Source organism: Nycticebus coucang, chromosome 18 (assembly GCF_027406575.1).
Source record: "Nycticebus coucang isolate mNycCou1 chromosome 18, mNycCou1.pri, whole genome shotgun sequence".
Lineage (NCBI taxonomy): Eukaryota > Metazoa > Chordata > Mammalia > Primates > Lorisidae > Nycticebus > Nycticebus coucang.
Genome location: NC_069797.1, coordinates 18,424,069 through 18,444,908, shown reverse-complemented (window position 1 = coordinate 18,444,908; position 20,840 = coordinate 18,424,069). Strand labels below are relative to the sequence as shown.

At 40.8% G+C, this 20,840-nt stretch overlaps 1 protein-coding gene across 7 annotated transcripts; it reads left to right on the top strand.

Moving 5' to 3' along the window:
- Window positions 1-424: 424 nt before the first annotated feature.
- Window positions 425-20,808, top strand: ADPRM (ADP-ribose/CDP-alcohol diphosphatase, manganese dependent). Of its 7 annotated transcripts, none has more exons than XM_053569611.1 (5): window positions 2,799-4,303; window positions 14,723-15,349; window positions 16,279-16,395; window positions 16,827-16,906; window positions 20,406-20,535. In XM_053569611.1, the coding sequence occupies exons 2-4, from the start codon at window positions 14,749-14,751 to the stop codon at window positions 16,862-16,864; spliced, it is 756 nt and encodes a 251-aa protein (XP_053425586.1). In that variant the 5' UTR covers window positions 2,799-4,303; window positions 14,723-14,748; the 3' UTR covers window positions 16,865-16,906; window positions 20,406-20,535. The 7 variants fall into 7 exon arrangements, with proteins under 7 accessions (XP_053425581.1, XP_053425586.1, XP_053425585.1 ...); XM_053569610.1 differs by having other exon boundaries at window positions 2,801-4,303; window positions 16,279-16,391; window positions 20,406-20,808; XM_053569606.1 differs by lacking the exons at window positions 2,799-4,303; window positions 16,827-16,906 and adding an exon at window positions 425-549 and having other exon boundaries at window positions 20,406-20,808.
- Window positions 20,809-20,840: the final 32 nt, after the last annotated feature.

Genomic DNA, 20,840 nt, shown 5'->3' with positions numbered 1-20,840 from the left:
AGGTTATGACCAAGAGGGATGAAACGGCCAGAGGGCTGGCCCACAGCAAGACGAGCACTGGAATAGCTCCAGGTACGCACCGACCCCGGGCTACGAGGGGCACGTGGGGCCCTGACAACGCGGGTGTTGGTGGCACCGCAGTGCTGAGGGGCCGGCGTCCCAGGCACCTGCCAGCCAGCCCCGAGCCCCGCCACACCTCCTCCTGCCGCGCGCAGAACTGCCTCAGCAACACTTTCGCGGTTTCCCCGGCCGGGGCCCAAAGCCCGAGTCCACGAGACAACAGACACCAACGTTGCCCACCCGGACGTCGCATAATTTGGCCGATACTGGTAACCATCCCACCCAAACTCTGCAGATTGCGCTCTTTGGACCCGCCTCTCGACTTCCGGTACTGTCCCGCTTCCTCCGGAAGTCGTGAGCAGCCGCTCTTTCCGCTCCGCTCGATGGTAACCTAGCCGGTAGCCAGGCAACTCTCAGCCGGAGGGTAACCTAACTCTATGGTCGCCTAGCAGGTAGCCAGGCATCTCTCAGCCGAAGGGCCGGCGCGCGGTAGGTGGTCCCTGGGGGCTGGAGGCGGGTCCGGCGCGGGCTGGGTGGGCGGCGGGCCTTCGAGTCTCCAGGGCCGTGGGGAGGCGCCTCCCGTCCCCCGGGTTCAGGCTGCGCGGCTGGGCTGAGCCCGGGCAGTCCTGAGCGGTGGGGGGGGCCAGCTCTGGTAGGGGCCTTCGGCGACCGTAGCCAGCTCCTCGCCCCGGGGACACTTCCAGCTTGGACGAAAAAAGACAGTGCCTAGGGACCGATGCCACTGGGCAGCCCTCATCCTCACGCCCACTCCCACCTTGTCTGGTCACCCTTACTTTCCTCCTACCCAGGCTGGAGGCCAGCCCGGAGGAACCGCAAGGTTGTTGACCCCTTTGCATCCTTAAAGTAGAAGCTGACCCATTATGCGATTGAAATAATCCTTGAGTTTTTTTTTTTTAATTGCCAATAGGATTGTTTGAGTGGTTAGAGTGGCGTGAAAGACTTTAAGTGCCTGACGCGTCTCGTTAGTCTAACTACATCATATTGTAACCTAATTAATAAAGCATAGCAATGTAGAAGATGTATTCCTTACCTAGAGTTCCTGGCGCCCACTTGCTCAGAGTAGTCTCACTAACTCCCCTGCCCCTTCAGTTTTCGTGCCTGGAAGTTGATGCATTCCTCATCTGGAACTGCTGCTGTTACTTGAGTACATCCATATTAATGAGGTCAAGAGTGTTCATATGTTTATTTTTCGGTCCCTGTAAAAGTTTAACTTTCATTTATTCTGTCTGCCTTTAGTTATGTCTCAGTATATGTAATCCTTTCTCCTACCCCCTACCTCCTTGGTGAATTTTGCAAAAACCATAAAAGGAAAAAAATCGCCCTCTATTTTGCTTAACTACAGATCTTACTCTTGTGTGGACCCCCACCCCCAACCCCAGGGGCTTCCTGTAAGCAGAAAAAATTCATGCTGTAGTGATTGTTGGACTGGAGCAGAGTTGGATTTTGTGTTTGTTTGTTTGTTTTTCCCCAGTAAGCTGTTCTAACTAGCCAAGTGTGCTACTTTCTAACCAGGTAATGTTGTAGTATATCGTATTATCTGTGTTTCTTGATTCTAAGTTGGGCCAGAGTTTTCTGAAATTTCTTCTCAGAGTTCTTCAGTGTTTGCGCAGCACTTCAAATTATCAGTCAAAATAATTTTTCTGTATTAAAGCTGCTTGTGGATAAGATTTTTACCCTTTTATTTTTGTGTAATTTGTTTATGTCTTTAATTGCTAAATTGTAGGTCAGCTGATTAAATACACATAAATGAAAATTGAATTCAATGTTTTCAGCTGACTTATTAAATTTTATTTTCAAAAAAGTGACTCTTAATAGCTTTACTTTTATTTATTTGCTATAGGATTTTATACAACTTTTTCATATTAAGTTTATCATATTAAATACTAGCATCTAAAACAGTTCTTGGCTCAGAGTAGGTGTTTTATAACTATATGTTGGATGAATTGCTAATAATATCTTTGAGCCTGACTTCATGGACTTTTGAAATTTTAGAGCTAAGAGGTACCTGAAGATTTATCTAGTATAAGCTTTATCACTTTTATTAGTGTTAAACCACTAAGATTACCAAATGGGTTTTTTCCCCCCTTCCCAATCTAGGTACTTTTTTCTCTTTCTTTCTTTTCTTTTATTTCTTTCCTTTCTTTTCTTTTCTTTTTTTTTTGACAGAATCTTAATTTTGTTGCCCTCAGTAGAGTGCCATGGCATTATAGCTCACAGCAACTTTAAGTGCAACCTTAATCACTCTTGGACTTAAGTGATTCTCTTGCCTCAGCCTCCCGAGTAGCTGGGACTACAGGCATATGTCACAACAGTCAGCTATTTTTAGAGATGGAGGTCTAGTTCTTGCTTAGGCTGGTCTGCAACTCCTGAGCTCAGGCAGTCCACCCACCTCTGCCTCTCAGAGTGCATAGGATTACAGGCTTGAGCCACCTTGCCTGGCCTAGATAACTTTTCTTGACACAGAGATAGGGCATGGGTTATATCATTTGATATTTGCTGTATCAAATATCAGTTGTGGACAAGCTTATCACATTTTGTGCTTAATATAACTTTAGGCTGGTTTGACTAGTACTGCAGTGTCCTAACTTTTTGTGAACTTGCTAGTACTCTGATGTGTCTACTTCATCTTAGGTTAACACCCACTTCCTGTGCCTAACCACAAACATTTCTTATCTTAATATCCTGTTGCTGCAGTATTTAACACAATTTTCAAGATACATTCCCACCTTTCATCTTTCCATTGTCTTTGCATATAAGTTTTGCACAACCCCTGGCTTGTTCCTGAGACACTTAGCTTAGTGTCTCATGAAGGCTTTGAGCTTCTATTATAGTCTTCTCTATTAACAAATTCTCTCCTTGTGCCTAGACTTCCCTGCCCTCTCCGTTATTTTGTATAGACAGTAGAGTAAAGGAAATATTTTTCAGGATATTATCTTTCACAGGTTCATCCTAGATACTTAGGGGCTTTCTACAAGGAACTTCAGCCTCCTGCTAGGCTTAAGTATGGGGTATTTGAGAAATTTTATTAGCATTGTCTTGTAGCAAGTTTTTAGCAATTAAGCATTTTGGGGTGTTTCTTCTTACTCTTAAAAATCACTTATGCCAGTGGTGCCCATAGCTCAGTGGGTAGGGCGCTGGGCATATACATTGAGGCTGGCAGGTTCAAACTCCGCCCGGGCCAGCTAAAACAATGATAACTGCAAAAAAAAAAAAAAAGCTGGGGGTTGTCACAGGTGCCTGTAGTCCCAGATACTTAGGAGGCTGAGGCAAGAGAGTTGCTTAAGCCCAAGAGTTTGCTGTTGCTGTGATGCCACGGCACTCTACCCAGGGTGACAGCTTAAGACTCTTTCTCAAACAAACAAACAAAAAAAATCACTTAAAGTGGTTTTCATGAAATACTGGCTGCTTATCCTATACCACAATTTTTTGTATGAATTTTGAGAAAAAAATCTTGCATCGTTTTCTTTTTTTTTTAAGAGACCGGGTCTTGCTTTGTTGCCTAAGCTGGCTGTAGTGCAGTGGTATGATCATAGTGTTAGGCCTAGGCTAAGGTAGAAAAATACCAATTAACTCCGGGCAAATTTCTGGGCTGCAGGTTCTCAACAAAATGGACTAAATCTGGTTCACTCCCAAGATAGATGGGAAAGTACTCACTAACTTCTTGCTTGACTAACTCCCCTGAGAATCAGACCAGGAGGTACCAGGTGTTCCTGGACTGACCTTTAAGAAATACTAGCTGGGGAAAGTGTTGAAACAAAGATGTATGATGTATGACTAACCACAAAATTCTGCTTTTGTACAATGCTTGCTTGTTATCTTACCCGGATGTACCTGGACAGCCAGCCTACCTGCCAACCAGGATGCAAACCAAGCCTTAAAAACCTGACCCCTTAAGCACTCAGTGCTGCTCTCAGAAACCCCATGTTGGCGCGCTGAGGTAATTGCTGGCCAGCTCTTCAATAAAAGTACTCCTCTTTAAATTTAACTTGTTGGGTGGTGTGGTCTTTGTGGAACCCCTGGGCACAACATTTGGAGGCCCCAGCGATATCCTCCAGACTCTGGAACTGCTGATCCTCAGACGGCCTCCAAGAGAGGAACAGGCTGCGGTCCCTCTGAGGGGAGGTGCCCCCTGGAAACATTCCAGAGCCCCTGGAGAACCCAGAGCCCTCAGGAGACCGGCTGACGATCACCCCTAAATTCACCTGTGAGTCCACCTCTGGAGGTAAGCCATTTAAACATCTATTTTTGGCTAGTGTCTACAGACATTTAGTGTAAAACTATTGTGTTCATTTTTTGTTGTGCTTATTTGTTGTTGTGGACTGTTGTGAAAATATATAACTGTTGTATTTGTTTGTTGTGAATTGTGTAGGGCCCTTAGGGACCTCCAAGGGAGGGCCAAAGGGACAGGAGCCTTGGATAGGAACCCCGGGTTGCAAGGCTGTTGGCCTGTCAGAGGCTCTCTGAGGTGTATGTCAGTTGAGTGACCTGTCGCTAGAAACACCAGAATACTGGTAGGGAATCTCAGCCCTGTCAGAGACAGTAAGATGTTACTGTCACTGAGATATGGGTGCTTTGGCCTCAGGCCTCAGAGAAATTGGGGTGCAGAGGGCAGGTGACAAGGGACTTTGATTTCTAACCTCAAGGGTTATGCCTGAGGTTAGTCCCATAAACCTATAAGACAGGAACCTCAGACTCCCAGGCTATCGGCCTGTCAGAACAGGAACCCGAGGTTACCAAGCTATCGGCCTGTTAGGGGCACCTTCACACCTGCTGCTAGAAACACTGGAGTGCCAGTAAGGAGCCCTGGCCTCAAATGCACGATTTAGATTCATATAGTTTTGTTCATTTGTATTCTGTGTTGTTTGTCTGGTTAACGTACTATAGTTTGTGCTTCTGCTTTGTTCAGCATGAGTTCCTCTTTTTCCAAGCCAGACTCCCCCCTGAACTATCTCCTTAGACATTTCAAAAATGTTTTTTCCACAGACAAAAGTGATGAATATGGAGTAAAGTTCTCTAAAGGGTGCTTCAGGACCCTTTGTGAACTTGAGTGGCCAGCCTTTGGGCTGGATCCCTATAGGTTCCTTTGATCCTTTCTTATGCTGACAGGTTTGGAAGGCAGTCACTGGAAAGCCTGGCCACCCTAATCATTTTCCTTATGTTGATGTATGAACCGAGCTGGTGAATAACCCCCCAGCTTAGCTCCATACCTGTTCTCTCCATCTAGGAACTACAATTTTAGTGACAAAAAACCCCTTCAAAATGCTACCCCATCCTCCCAGCACCTGAGGAGGTGGAGGATTCCATCCTTAACCTTACTGTCCTTCCAGCCCTTTAGTCTCTCCCATGTACATGGGTAGGATCCTCTTATGGTCCTCCAGAGACCTCCTCCCCTGACTCCTCTACATACATACCTGCATCTGACCTCTTTCCGCTACATGAAGCCCCAGGGGAAGGGGATTTGTTTATGTTCCCTTTACCACAAGTGATCTCTATAAGAGAATGTAAATGTGGGTCTTGCATGACTGAGGGCTGGGGGAGTGCTGACTCTGAACAGTAGTAATAGAAAAAGTTTCAAATGGCTAAGTGGAAAGCTCAGACTGCCCAAGTTAGAGAATAGGGTGAAAGAAGGTTGAAATTGTGTACATGTGAGTGCTTAGAGACTGACTGAGATGGATAACAGTAGGTGGGCTCTTGCACCCCCCCCCCCCACACCACCTTCACAGAGTGAAAAGATTGTGTGAGTGGCCCTGTCTGTATCTCAGTTTTTATCCCAGCTGGGACTTGTCTGTGGTTTATCTGAGGGAAAAGAATGGAAAACACAGGGAAACCTACCCTCTTGGAAACTGTACTGAAACCTTTTAAAAAAGAGTTTGTAAGAGACTGCTGTAACTATGTCTCTGGAAAGATAGAGAACTTTGAACAGAAATAACTCCAGAAACGTATTCAGGCAACTTTAGTTTCCTTCGAAATAAGATTAATTTTAAGCCTGTTATTAAAATCCAAATGTTTAAAAATTATAAAACTGCCACCTCTGTAATATTTCTACAGTTGCTAGATTCAACTGTGAGCTTATTTAGAGAGTGTGCTCTGCAGGGTAGAGCCCACTTATGCCTAAAAATAAATTCTGAAAAAGAAATAAGGAGTCAAATTTCCTAGTTCGCCTAAGCCTAAAAATGAGAGAGATCCCTGTCTAGCCCTAAATGAGAAAATCTGTATCAATATTATATTCCATAAACTGTTCTTCATTTGTAAAATGTAATAATTTCATTGTTTAAATTATTTGAAAAACTGAATCTTGGTCAAAGAAAAAGATTCTTACCCTATAAACCTTCTAATTATCAGTCTAGCCAAGTGAATAATTAACTTCATAGTACACTGTGATCTGTTTTATAAAAAAAAATGAATTTTTGAGAATAAGAAAAATTAAACAGAAAAATGGAAACTCATAAAGGGCAATTTGTAAAGAAATTTACATGTAATCCAGTTAACTATGTATTGCCTATAAAATCTTTTAACTTGTGGGCGGCGCCTGTGGCTCAGCGGGTAGGGCGTCGGTCCCATATGCCGGAGGTGGCGGGTTCAAACCCAGCCCCGGCCAAAAAAAAAACAAAAAACAAAAAATCTTTTAACTTGTAATCTTATTTAAAGAAATATTTTAAGCCTTTGATATTTAAAAAACCTTCCAAAATCAAAACTCCAAATTTGGTCTTCTTGAAAAGACATATTAGACTTATTTAATATATTAAAAATATATAGAAAACATTGTCAAATATAAAATTTTATAGAAATTATATTTATGCATATATTCTAATATAAAATATTGGTCTATCAGTAATAATTTTAATTCATCTCAAAAAATATTTTTTGTAACTGAGTCCAAAGTTTGTCCTTCAAAAAAATTTTAAGAGAAACTGATGAATTCTCTTGAATTCAAATTTGTAATGTCTTTGAGAATTAAATACCTTAGAACTAAAAACAAACTTCTGGAACTTTAATTTAAAAGTTAACATGTCCATGAGTATTGCTAACTTGAAACAAAACAGAAACCAGTTATATGAAATTGAGTTAATTTATTATGGCTTTTTATTTGAAACATTACTGATTCTCTGTGTTCTGTTTTCCAGAAGTCAAGAAAACCATTTTCTGTCTCTTAAACTATATGTAACTTTCAACAATATATGTTATAAGCAGATTTTGAAACATTTTTTTCTCACTCCTTGTTTTCTCCTAAATTTAAAAACCGTTTGGAAGTATTCTTAATTTCTAACAATACAATTATTTGCATAAGTTCAATAAAAATCTGTTTTTGTTCAATAAAAATCTATTAAAGGACATAATAAAGGCACTGGTTATTTTACTAAGGTTTTGGCTGGAATAGCATTTCCAGAGGTGTCAGGAATTAAGGTTGACTTTATAAGACCAATAAAAGCCTTTGGAAAAACTGGCCAGATAACCATTAGTAATGTTTCCTGATCTGTGGTAAGTAACAAAGGTCACTTTCTAACAGATCTAGGAACCAAAATGTGCTTGGGACCTCAAGAGAAGAGGAATTTACCCAATGCATACAGGTATTTAATGGCACAGATGAAACCTGGGCTCATGGAAGGCTTTCAAGTCTAACCTGAGGTTCCTTATAAAAAGTTCTAACAAAGCCAATTAAAAAAAAAAAAGCCTAGATGGCTAATAATTATTCTTGTTGCACTTTATGCAAATAACCAGACCCATTATATTGAAGATAGTTTATTTAGCAACTAAGTTTGTTCTGCTATATTTTGTATTTGGTAAAAAGAGAAATTGAAGAGAGAAAAAAATGATTCAAAGAGAAAAGAGACTGTGGCCCACCTGTGTTAAATCCTAGCCTTGTCTGTAATGTCAGCTCGTAAAATGAAACATAACTGTTTTACTAAACTGTTCTGTTAAATTAAGAAACTGGCCAAAGAGTATAGAATTATATACAGTAGTCATATTTCCTCTAAAATCTTTTTTGTTTTTGTTTTTTTTTTTTTGTAGAGACAGAGTCTCACTGTACCGCCCTCGGGTAGAGTGCCGTGGCGTCACACGGCTCACAGCAACCTCTAACTCTTGGGCTTACGCGATTCTCTTGCCTCAGCCTCCCGAGCAGCTGGGACTACAGGCGCCCGCCACAACGCCCGGCTATTTTTTTGTTGCCGTTTGGCCGGGGCTGGGTTTGAACCCGCCACCCTCGGCATATGGGGCCGGTGCCCTACTCACTGAGCTACTGGCGCCGCCCATTTCCTCTAAAATCTTAACACTCAACGAGAATTGCCTATTAACCACACTAGAAAATTTATGCAGTATTAAATGCTATATGCTGTATAAATACCTCAGGAAAAATTGGAACCTGAATGAGAATTTCCCAATAAATAATGTAACTGTAACATGGCCTCATATATGGCCCCACACCGAACTGGTATTCAAGAATATTCACTTGAATTATCCAGAACTTTGAATCAGTTCTATAGAGACTCTTAAAACTATGTATTATCTTTTAAAAATTATTTTTATTTTATTATTATTTTTTTTAAGAGACAGAGTCTGACTTTATCACTTTCGGTAGAGTGCCTCAGCATTACAGCTCACAGCAACCTCCAACTCCTGGGCCCAGAGTAAAGTTCTCCAAAAGAGAAAAGTTCTCCTCAGCCTTCTGAGCAGTTGGGACTACAGGCACCTGCCACAACGCCCATCTAAAATTTTTTGTTGCATTTTGGCCGGGGCTGGGTTCGAACTCACCACCCTTGGCATATGGGGCCAGCACCCTACGCTCTAAGCCACAGGTGCTGCCCAAAACTGTGTATTATCTTTAAAATTATGCTAAATTTATAAATAAGAATACTGATGTTCTCATCATATAAACCTTAGCCTCGAAATCCCGAACTTGTAAATGTTTGTAAGTTACTGCTAAATAGTTTTATTCTCTTATACTAAACCCAACCTTAACTTCATCTCTGTCAGCGATAATCAACCATGTTCTATTTAATACAGCGAAAATGGAAAAAACTCACCTAAATTCCTCACAGCCAACTAAAGAGAACTTCACTATCCCATAGAAAGCAAACGTGACTTTTAAATCATACAACATGCCCTGCTCCAGACACATACTGAGAGCTGGCTGGTCCACATATGGCTGAAGCCTGAGGAAACTCCTCGACCGAACTTGTCTTAATTAAACTTTAAACTTTGAGAAAAGAGGGAAAAAAATGTTATCTAACTACCTGTCACTGAGTCAAAACAAACGAACAAAATAGTGGGGAGTGTTAGTCTAGGCTAAAGTAGAAAAATACCAGTTAACTCCTGGCAAATTTCTGGGCTGCAAGCCCTCAACAAAATGGACTAAGTCTGATTCACTCCCAAGACAGATGGAAAAGTACTCACTAACTTGCTTGAATTTAGAAAGTCCTCTGAGAAACAGACCAGGAAGTACCAGGTGTCCACAGACTGACCTTTAAGAAATACCAGCTAGAGAAAGTATTGAAACAAAGATGTGTGATGTATGACTAACCACAAAATTCTGCTTTGGTACAGTGCTAGCTTGCTACCCTACCTGGATGCACCAGGACAGCCTGCCTGCCAACCAGGATGCAGAGCAGGCCTTAAAAACCTGACCCCTTAAGCACTCGGTGCTGCTCTCAGAAACCCCAAGTTGGGACACTGAGGCAGTCACCAGCCAGCTCGTCAATAAAAAGCACTCCTCTTTAAATTTAACTTGTTGGGCAGTGTAGTCTTTGTGGAACTCCTGGCACAACAATAGCTTACTGTGACTGTGAATTCCTGGACTCAAGTGATCCTCCTTGCCTCAGCCTCCTGAGTAGCTCAGTCTACAGGCAGCAGTCACTGTGCTCAGCTAATTTTTTTTTTCTCTGCATCACTTTTTTGTAAAGATAGGTTCTCCCTATGTTGCCCAACCTGGTCTCAATTTCCTGGCCTCAAGAAATCCTCCCACCTCAGATTCTCAAGGTGATGGAATTATAGTGTGAGCCATCATGCCTGGCCTACTTAATTTCTTTAACTAATTACAAATGAAAGAATTTGAACCTATCTATAACCTGTAAGTTCCTGCTTATGATTTCCTGCCCTTTTGTGTTAAACCAATGTATCGATTTATGATTTTACGGCTGGGCGTGGTGGCTCATGCCTGTAATCCTAGCACTCTAGGAGGCCGAGGCAGGTGGGTTGCCTGAGCTTATATGAGACTAGTCTATGCCAGAGTGAGAACCTTTCTCTAAAAATACCCAGGGATGGGTGGCACCTGTGGCTCAAGGAGTAGGGCCCCGGTCCCATATGCTGGAGGTGGCGGGTTCAAACCCAGCCCTGGCCAAAAACCACACACACAAAAAAAAAAAAAAAAAAATAGCCAGGAGTTGTGGCGGGTGCCTTTAGTCCCAGCTAGGGACTGAAGCAACTGTCCTGAGGCAAGTAAATCCCTTGAGCCCAGGAGTTTGAGGTTGCTGTGAGCTATGATGCCATGGTACGCTACCAAGAGTGACAGAGTAAGATTCTGTCTCAAAAAATAATTTTAAAAAATTACGATTTTCAATTGCAATCAGTGTAACCTGGCTTATTGTACCCTCATTGAATCCCCAACAATAAAAAAAAAAAAAAATTACGATTTTTACCTGCAATTACTGTCTCCCTAAATTGTATAAAATCACATTATAACCCAGCCACCTTGGGACCATTTGCCCAATTAACTTTTTTGAACAAACTGGAAACTATATTGTCACACTTAAAAACAACATAAAATGTTTCCTGTGACTAAAATTGCAACCTGAAATATATCAGTCTGGTTTTCTGTAGTAACAGGAACGTAGATTTCTCATACATTTAAGCCTGGACCTAATTGCTTTCTTATGTATTACAACAAATTTGTTGTCATGATAGACTTCTTGGACATTTCTCCCCAGGCAGTGGTTACACATATTTGGCTCACAAAAAATTTCTTTTATAATAGTTCTGTAAATTATTTTACGGAGTTTGGGTTCTCTTCTGATAACAACCAAAAACTTGCCATTCTCTTTCCTATTCAAAAGTGAAATATTTCCAGAAAATGAAAAATAAAAAATGAAACTAATGAACATTAAAAAAAAAAAGTGAAATATTTCCTTGAGTCTTCTAAGTTTTCCAGATGCTGTTTTCTGTAAACTTTAGAGGATTTAAAAAAAAAAATTATATCACAGACTTCTTAAAACATGTATGAAAGTAGTGAATACATTTCATTTATGCATTGCTAACTTCAATAATTATTAACCTCAGCATATGCAGTTTTGTGCATATGTATTTGGTAGAGGAGCGGGGATAGTTTGAAAAAGCTCCATGACTTTAGATTGGTTATTTCAATTGTTTCGTCACTGTAGGTGACTTTGAGTTTTTGATCTCTCTGTTCACCAGGACCAATCTTTCTGCGTTCCCTGACATGTGCCTGAACCATAAAATAAAAGGCTAAGCTAGCTAGGAGAGTCAGTTCCCTGCCTACTTGGTTTTTTTACTTTTTTTGGCCTCCCTTGCTTCTGACCTTGATCGTCTCCATGAATATGTTTCTGAAATCTGACACACTCCAAAGTTTGAAACTTGGAATGTTCAGGATTTTTGACTTTTAGATTAAGGATGCTCAACTGGTATATGTATTTTGTATCCAAAAAAATTCAAAATCCAAAGCACTTCTGGTCATAAGCATCTCAGATAAAGGATACTCAACCTGTATCAAAGATAGTTTCTGTTTTTCAAAGTATTCTCTTTACTTTTGTTTTTTTTTTTTTTTGGCCGGGGCTGGGTTTGACCAGCGCCCTACTCCTTGAGCCACAGGCGCCGCCCGTATTCTCTTTACTTAATAAAATTGTAAGTTACCTCCCTATCTCTAACCTTGTTTCTCCCTTCATCCTAGAACACATTGCTGTTTTCAAGTGTGTGCCCTTTAGTCATTCTCTCCACATTGCTTAACTTTCTTTAAAAGATTGCCAAATCTTAGTATAACTTTGAGTTTCCCTAAACTGAATGGTATTCCACTGGAAAGTGTATTTGACAGGATTTTGGTATCATACGACAGAAAATTAACTGGATTTGACTTTAAGCTCCAGGGAAATTTATTGGCTGGTGTATGTAACTAAATGACCAAGAGTAGTTCTGGCCCGATCAGATAGATGCAGGTATTCAGCTAATGTTGCCAGCTAATGTTCCTGTCATTCACTTCTGTGTGGGGTTGCTTCTTAGTTAACTTGTCTCTAAAAAGTAAAGTCTTAGTTAGAAGTGGTGGCCATACTTAGCAGAAGTGGTGGCCATACTTCTGTGAGTAGTTCTAGCAGATGTCCCAGGGCTGATGCTGATTGACCTAGCTTGAGTTATATGCCTGTCCCTTAACTGGCCAGAGAAAGAACTGGCTTTTTATAGAGCAGGGCTGGGACATGTGTCTGCTACTCCACTTCTCAGCCAGGGATGGAGGTTACACAGGAACTGAGAAAGGGGAATCTGAGAGATGCCTGAGGGAAAATCAGCGTGCTATTACATCAAGAACAAGAGATGAATGCTAGGTAGGCAAAAATAACAGTGGTCTACTGGAAAGATCAAATCACTGGGGACTTGGTCTCATCTAGGGGATCCACAACACATATTATCACCATAAAGGCTCTGAGTCTAAAGATGAAAACAAACAAGCTCATTTGACAAGGGATATTCCCAGAAAACTGTTTTTCTCTTATGCTTTTGTAATGTTCATGTAATATACTTGCTAAATTGTCTTCTGATTTGATTCTCCTTTTAATCTGAACTTAGAATTGCAAATGTTTGAAACCTAACAAGGCTAGAGATTTTCTGCTGACTTGGATGAGTTTTGTATTTCTTATTGTATCGGAGTTCACATTTCAAATCAGATTATCTTTCACACACCCCTCATTTACACAGTAGAAGCTCCATGGTTGACCACCTCCCTCCATTGACCACCTCCTTAAGTTGACTTAATTGTCATAGACTGACATGCACCACATGTATGTGTCAGTAAAGTGGGCCTATCTCTTACATTCACCACCTCCGTATGTTGACCAGCTTGTTACCATGTTTTGGTTGGTCAACTTATGGAGGTTTTACTGTATTTACTGACTTGATACCTGGTGAGGTTTTTGGATAGGGACTATAGGAAGAAATGAGCAAATAAAAATAGCATGAGAACAACAAATCATTCTGAAGGATTTCTGTTTCTTTATTTCTGGTGGTGTTTTACCTATATTAGAGCTAGTTCTGCACAGCCAGATTAAGGAAGAAGGGAAAGTAGCTGAAGCTCATAATTGGGTGGATTAGATAGAGAGTATATCATGAGCAACAGTAGTTTTAGAATGAAAAGAGGCCCCTAATTCTCAAATAAGTCAAACTGAAGTCTGATCCTTTTTCTGATTGTGGAGTTGTTGCCTCTATCTCTGATAGAATCACTATTACAATTGAGATCTCACGTGTCTGTAGAGGATTAAGTAGGAACTCTGTAGGTGTATGGGGCAAGTGACTGGAGATTACAAGTCTGAAAGTAATTTTAGAAATTAATTTTTAGGTTTTATAAGTTTAGACACCACAACAACTGTTTATTGCTGTAGTCTTTACAACAAAAATAGTTGATAATTTAGGATCTTGGTCTTTGATTTTTGTTTTAATCCTTAGTGTTCTTGGTTTTTTTAAGAGATTGTAATTTAATCTAATAATAGTTGTTTTCAAGTTTTACTCTCTCATTCTTCCGTGCCACTGAGGCAGGGCAGACATCATATGTAAGAAGAAAAGATTTCATGTTTTCTGTTTTCATTCAGGTTAACAAGAAACCTGGTTCAATTTAGAATCCAACTATTAAAGGACCAGGAACCACCGGTCACAGAAATGATAATAGTCATGTCAGTGTCATTGTTTTTGTGCTGGCTTTTTGTTGTTGTTTTTTTTTTTTTTTGGTTTGTTTGTTTAAGATTATTTCTCTCCTTTTGTATATTTACTGTTCCTCAAATCCCCTGTTATTTCAGATATATGAGAAAATATGAGAAACTTATTTCTGGTGACCTGCCCACCAGTGATGAGAAAAGACAGTCCAACGTGAAATAACTCATAATAGGACTCTTTTATAAAAGTTCTTAAAATAAATGAATGTAATATACAACTTTAAAAAAGACTTGAAGTTTTGATAGAATTATTCGATGTTTGTGGGAGGGTGTTTGTGTGTTTTAAAGTGAGTATTTTTTTTTTTTTTTTTTTTTTGTGGTTTTTGGCCGGGGCTGGGTTTGAACCCGCCACCTCTGGCATATGGGACCGGCGCCCTACTCCTTGAGCCACAGGCGCTGCCCTAAAGTGAGTATTTCTTAAAAATCAGAAATTATTCCAGATTTGAATTTGGCTTTACTAGAATTAGAATGCCTGTTCATTGATAGGATAGCACCCTTTCATAAATTGTTACTCTTCAGTTATCACCTATTATATAGAAGAGAAAACAAAAGTATTTTAGTAATTTAGACCTAAGACCATTGGAGTCTAAGGCCCACGTACTTTTTTGTATATCAAGCATCCTAGTGAATTAACTATTAAGTTCAATATTCATTTTATCATTATCTTCAAATCCGGAAATAAAGATGTTTATAACTTAGTTATCCTTTTTTACTTTGTTTAGTTTATTTAGAGATCTGTTTGGAGGTTATGGATGACAAGCCCAATCCTAAAACCTCAAGTGAGAGTTCAGAGCGTCTCTTCTCCTTTGGAGTTATTGCAGATATTCAATATGCTGATTTAGAAGATGGCTATAACTTCCATGGAAACAGGCGACGATACTACAGACACAGTCTTGTTCACTTACAGGGTGCCATTGAAGACTGGAATAGCCAAAGCAGCACACTGTGTTGTGTCCTTCAGCTTGGAGATATCATTGATGGGTACAATGCCCAGCATAAAGCATCAGAAACAGCCCTAGAACTTGTTATGAACACATTCCAGAAGCTTAAAGTTCCAGTTCACCATACATGGGGAAATCATGAATTCTATAACTTTAATAGAGACTATTTAACAAACTCTAAACTTAACACAAAGTTTCTAGAGGACCAGATTGCACATCATCCTGAGACCATGCCTTCAGAGAATTACTATGCTTATCATTTTGTACCATTCCCTAAATTCCGGTTTATTTTACTGGATGGTTATGACTTGAGTGTCTTGGGTGTGGATCAATCTTCTCCAAAATACCAGCAGTGTATGAAGATTCTGAAGGAGCACAATCCAAATACGGAATTGAATAGTCCTCAAGGTGAATTATTCCTTTGCGCTGAGAATCTAATACATTGTCTTTAAATTCTTCAGCTACCTTTTATTCAGCAGGAAGATGGACAATTAAGGTAAAAGTATATTGTCGCTATTGTTCAGGGTCAGGATTTCTCACAAAGCTGATCCTTTGTGGATTGATTACAGTTGATTCAAGATGGATCTATTTAACACATATTTGAATGCCTATTCTAGGCCAGGCACATTTTTTAGGATTAGCTGTTCAGAGCTGTAAACAATACTGACAATATCACTTTTTTAATGAGTGGAATGGAGGGAACAAAAGCAGCAGGTGGGCAGGACAGGAGATCGGCGGAACAGAAACAAGATTATTTCCACAGTGACAAGTGCTACCAAGAAAACAGAGTTCGGTGTTGCAGAGTGTCATAGAAAAGGACTAGGGGGTGGGGAGTATTTCAGATTGGGAAATCAGAAAAAGCCTCTCCAAGGAGAAAAACTTACAATACTTAAATGACAGGAAGAAGTCCTTGGAAAGAATGAGGTCAAGGGCTAGCAGACGGAAAAGTAAACACACAGGCACGGAGTAGAATGGGACTTTGGCATCATTGAAGAAGACAGAAAAGGGCCAGCGGGTACCAGATGATTTCGGAGAGTAAAAGGGGTAAGAATATGCTATAGTTCAGTGGCCATTGTGAGGAGTCTGTGTTTTATTTTCAGTGTAGTGGCAAGCTGGCGAAGCAAGCAGGGGAATGCCAAGATTAGGAGTGAGATGTGGTACGGTTTATTTAAATATTGCTCTGGCTTCTTGAGATTTCCTATTTTGAGTTGTTTGCTGCTGATCAGATATTCCTAAAGAAAAGAACAAGTGTCCTTGTATTAGCTAAATTTGAATTTCCAAATGAGGGGGAAAATGGCATTTGATGGATCTAACGTAATTGTATCAATTTATTTCAGGACTTTCAGAGCCCCACTACGTCCAGTTTAATGGAGGATTCAGCCAAGAACAGCTGAACTGGTTGAATGAAGTTCTTACATTCTCTGACACAAACCAAGAAAAAGTGGTGATTGTGAGTAAGTATTTAAATTGTCTATCTGATTACACTAGCATTTTAGAGATGGAGAAAAGTTAGGTTTTTTTTTTTTTTTTTTTGCAGTTTTTGGCCAGGGCTGGGTTTGAACCCGCCACCTCTGGCATATGGGGCCAGCGTTCTACTCCTTTGAGCCACAGGTGCCGCCAGAAAAGTTAGGTTTTAAAACATACTAACAATATTTATGTTTTGATACCCTTTTTCTGTAAAATGGATGCTTAAGTTTAAAATTTTTATTGAGAAACAGCCTAAATATAAAATTAACATTTAAGGATGAATCAGGAAAGAATTACAATAAAAAGAAAATTTTGTCATATTTTAGAACTTGGTCTTTTCAGTTTCAAAGTAAAATATCCCCAAATGGGATCAATTTATGAGGTTATTTTTATTTTTAATTTTTTTTTTTTTTTTTAGAGGCAGGGTCTGACTCTATCACAAACTTCTGGGCTTAAGAGATCCTCCTGCCATAGCCTCCCCAGTAGTCAAGACAACAGGTGCGTGCCACCATGCCCAGCTACTTATTTTTACTTTTTGTAGAGATGGGGTCTTGTATTGCCCAGGCTGGCTTCAAGTGATCATCCTGCCTTGGCCTCCCAGAGTGCTAGGATTACAGGCATGCACCAACCTGGATAGTACTTTTCAACAGCAAGATTCAGTTCAGGTCCCACATCCAACCTCAGTCCCATGAGACCTGCCTGGCAGTAAAGTGATCACCAAACAGAGGCCATGACTCATCAGTAAAGCACAGCTGATATAATGGGGAATCCATGTTACACACTCCACTGGCAGTGAGTGCTTTCAGTCTCTGGGTCTCCACATGGTCACAAGGAAGCGAGATGCATATTATTTTTTTTTAGGGTCATTTTGAACAGATACACTACCACCAGAGATTTGTGGGGATCTGGAGGTACTTAAAACACACTCATGTGCACGTGTGAGCATGGATTTGGTTTGGGGGCTGAGATTAGAGCCCTTGTTTTAGAATTAGAATCAATGTGGGGGCGGCGCCTGTGGCTCAAGGAGTAGGGCGCCGGTCCCATATGCCAGAGGTGGCGGGTTCAAACCCAGCCCCGGCCAAAAAAAAAAAAAAAGAATCAATGTGGGATAGTAGATGAGAAGACTGGACTGAGAAGGGCGGGGTGCCTTTCTGGCTGTTGCTTATACAAACATCGTAGCCCTGGACAGATAACAAAACGCAGACTGCATTGTTCTCAGTGTTCTCAACTCAACTCATTGTTCTCAACTCCTAGGCTCAAGTTATTTTCTTGCCTCAGCACCCTGAGTAGCTGGAACTATAGGCACATGCCACCATGCCTGGCTAATTTTTAAATTTTCTATAGATACAGGGTCTATGTTGCCCAGGGTTGTCTTGAACTCCTGGTCTCAAGTGATTGTCCTGCTTCAGCCTCCCTAAGCACAAATTGCTGGGATTACAGATGTGAGTCCAGCCTTATTGTTAATCTTGATGTGTATGATAGTGGCATTGTTATGTGTATGATAGTGTACCAAATGAAATTATGACTGTGAAACCCCTTTGGAAATGGTAAGCTGTTTGGATAGTTAGTAATAGAAACTGATTTCAATCTATAAATGTAGTTTTTAACTTTAATTAATCTTCCATGGATGTGGTAAAAGACATGCAGATGGAGCAGGGGTGTGTCTGCTGCCACTGGAACATCAAATGTCATTTAAGACTTGGAAAAGATGAGGTGTCCTCTGGGGCTGTTGGGACCATTTGACACCATTTGGTTCTTTAATAAATGGTCTCAAACTAGGATACTTACTTCTTGACTTGTGTCTGCTTTTTAGTTTTCCACTGGTAGGCTGTACCTGTTAACTTTAGAAGCACTGGAGCTGAAAGGGGCCTAGAGATTTATAGCCAAAAATCCTGCTTCAGTTTATTTACCTTTAAAAATTTACCTTTAATTTTAAAGGTAAATAAACTGAAGCCCAAAGAGGTTAAATTACATAGCAAATCACACAGCTACTGACAGAACCAAGACTAGAAGCCATGTGTTATGTCCTAGTCCCCTTCCCTTTTCTCCTTACTGATGGCAGTGCACACACCCACTTAGCCGGCTCTTCCGTTTCTTCCGTCATTTGCCGTCAGTTGAGAAACTGGTTACACAAACCTGTAACGACTGAATGACTTGGGTTTTCTTTAGTAAAGTTTAATAGAGATTTTATTTTATTTTTGTTTGCTTTTTAATTTTAATTGTGGCTACTCAGAGGCCACTTTAGCTCCTTTTTGAGTTTTGGCCATGCAGTTGGAAAGATACTAGCTGAGGTGGGGAATGTAGCAGAAAGTAGGTTGAGCGGAGAGGGCAGGGGCACAGGTTTGGAAATACTAAATTTCAGTTGTCTCTTAGACATCAGTGGGGATGTTGAGTGGGCATTTTGGACATACAAGTCAAATTCAGAATAGATTTGAGCTACATATGTAAGTGGGGGTTAGAAATAATATAGATGATATTTAAAGCATGTAGATCACTAAGAGATTGGTGAGACCTAAGGTGTAGATACGGAAATGCAAGAAGCAAGGCACTCGTGATAAAGTGCTAGGGAAAGGAGGAGGAACCAGCAAAGGAGATTGGGAATTAGTGGCTGTTGAGTTTGGGGATATCTAGGAAGACACCACCAGGAACACTAGTGGTGTCCTGGAAGCGAAGAGTTTCAAGAAGGGAGCAGCTAACTGTCATAGCTGCTCGGTACTAGAAAGCTCCACGGCCCCTTTGGACTCTTTCTTTTGTTTGTTTGGGACAGAGTCTCATTCTGTTGCCCTGGGTAGAGTGCAGTAGTGACATAGCTCACAGCAACCTCAAACTCTTGGATTCAAGAGATCCTCTTGCTTCAGCCTGACCAGTAGTTGGGACTACAGGTGCCTGTCACAACACTTGGCTAGTTTTTCTATTTTTAGTATAGACGGGGTTTCACTTATGCTCAGGCTGGTCTCAAACTCCCGAGCTCCAGCAATCCACGTGTCTCAGCCTCCTAGAGTGCTAGGATTGCAGGTGTGAGCCCCCATGCCCAGCCTCCCCTTTGGACTCTCAGTCTTTGGAGTGGAGTTAGTGTGTGTGCACAAGCGTGTGCATTATGCTTTCCTTTCTTGCTTCAGGGGTCCGTTAACATCTCCTACCCCACTCCATGGTTTTTTTTTTTTTTTAATTTTATTACAAACAAATAGATATTTGTTTAGATGGAATAGATAGAATTTTATTACAATAGAAACATGTTGAAATTTCAGAAAAAAAAAAAAAGAACAATAACAGGAGAAAAAGTGATTTAATAGGAAGAAGCAAAGACCAGTGAGCTATGTTACCTGTACTTTAGCGTAGAAACTGGCCTGATGTATGCTATGGGCTCATGGAAGTGCTGCATGGGGGATTAGAAATTATCCTGGCTCTACTTCTGCGTGTCTCCTGTGGGACCCAGTATAACTCTTCCCTGCTTCAACTCAGTTTTCTCCATGGACACGGCTACCTCCATCTCATGGGGACATTGAGTGTTTGTACAAAAGGCCCATGGCTCATTCCTAAATACAAAAGGCCCATGGCTCATTCCTAAACTGCGCTTTTGTTTAGCATCACATCTTTCTATGTATATAAAATTCATAGTTCAGCCGTTCAGTGGGCCTGGATTTCAGTGTGGCCTCTGCCTGCTTTCTGGCTGCCTTTGCACACTGCCTTGCACAGGGTGTCTTCAATATTCTTTGGTGTTTGGGCAACTTGAGACTATGTGGTTCTCAGATCTTGGGAATTGGCCTCTATTGTTGCCTCTCCCACCTAATGTGAACTGTCCCACCATTTCTATGCTCCATAAACTTGGCTATGTAGGTGACCTAGTTCGTCCTATATGTGGGTTCTGTCTGGTTTAGTCCATTTGGATAATGAGGCAGCAATACCCAGTTTTATTTTCTGAGTACTAGATCTAGCCATTTATTTTGATGGAAGACATAGTTCTTAATTAGCTCTTAACTCTTCTTTTTCTTAACAGGCCATCTTCCCATTTACCCAGACTCCTCCGACAGTGTATGCCTGGCCTGGAATTATAGAGACGCCTTGGCAGTCATCTGGTCTCACGAGTGTGTGGTGTGTTTCTTTGCTGGTCACACTCATGATGGTGGCTACTCCGAGGATCCCTTTGGTGTGCACCATGTCAACCTGGAAGGAGTTATTGAGACAGCTCCAGACAGCCAGGCTTTTGGCACAGTTCATGTCTATCCTGACAAGATGTTGTTGGAAGGGAGAGGCAGAGTTCCAGACAGAATTATGAATTATAAGAGGGAAAAAGCACTCCATTTTTAGTTTCTGTATTTTAGTCTGATCTCAGAAAGAGAATGAGCTTTGTGTTCTCTCCTCTCAAAAACAAAAATAAAAAGCCTCAGTGTCGTTCAGTATTCTACTTGCATAACAAAATGTATTTACAGGT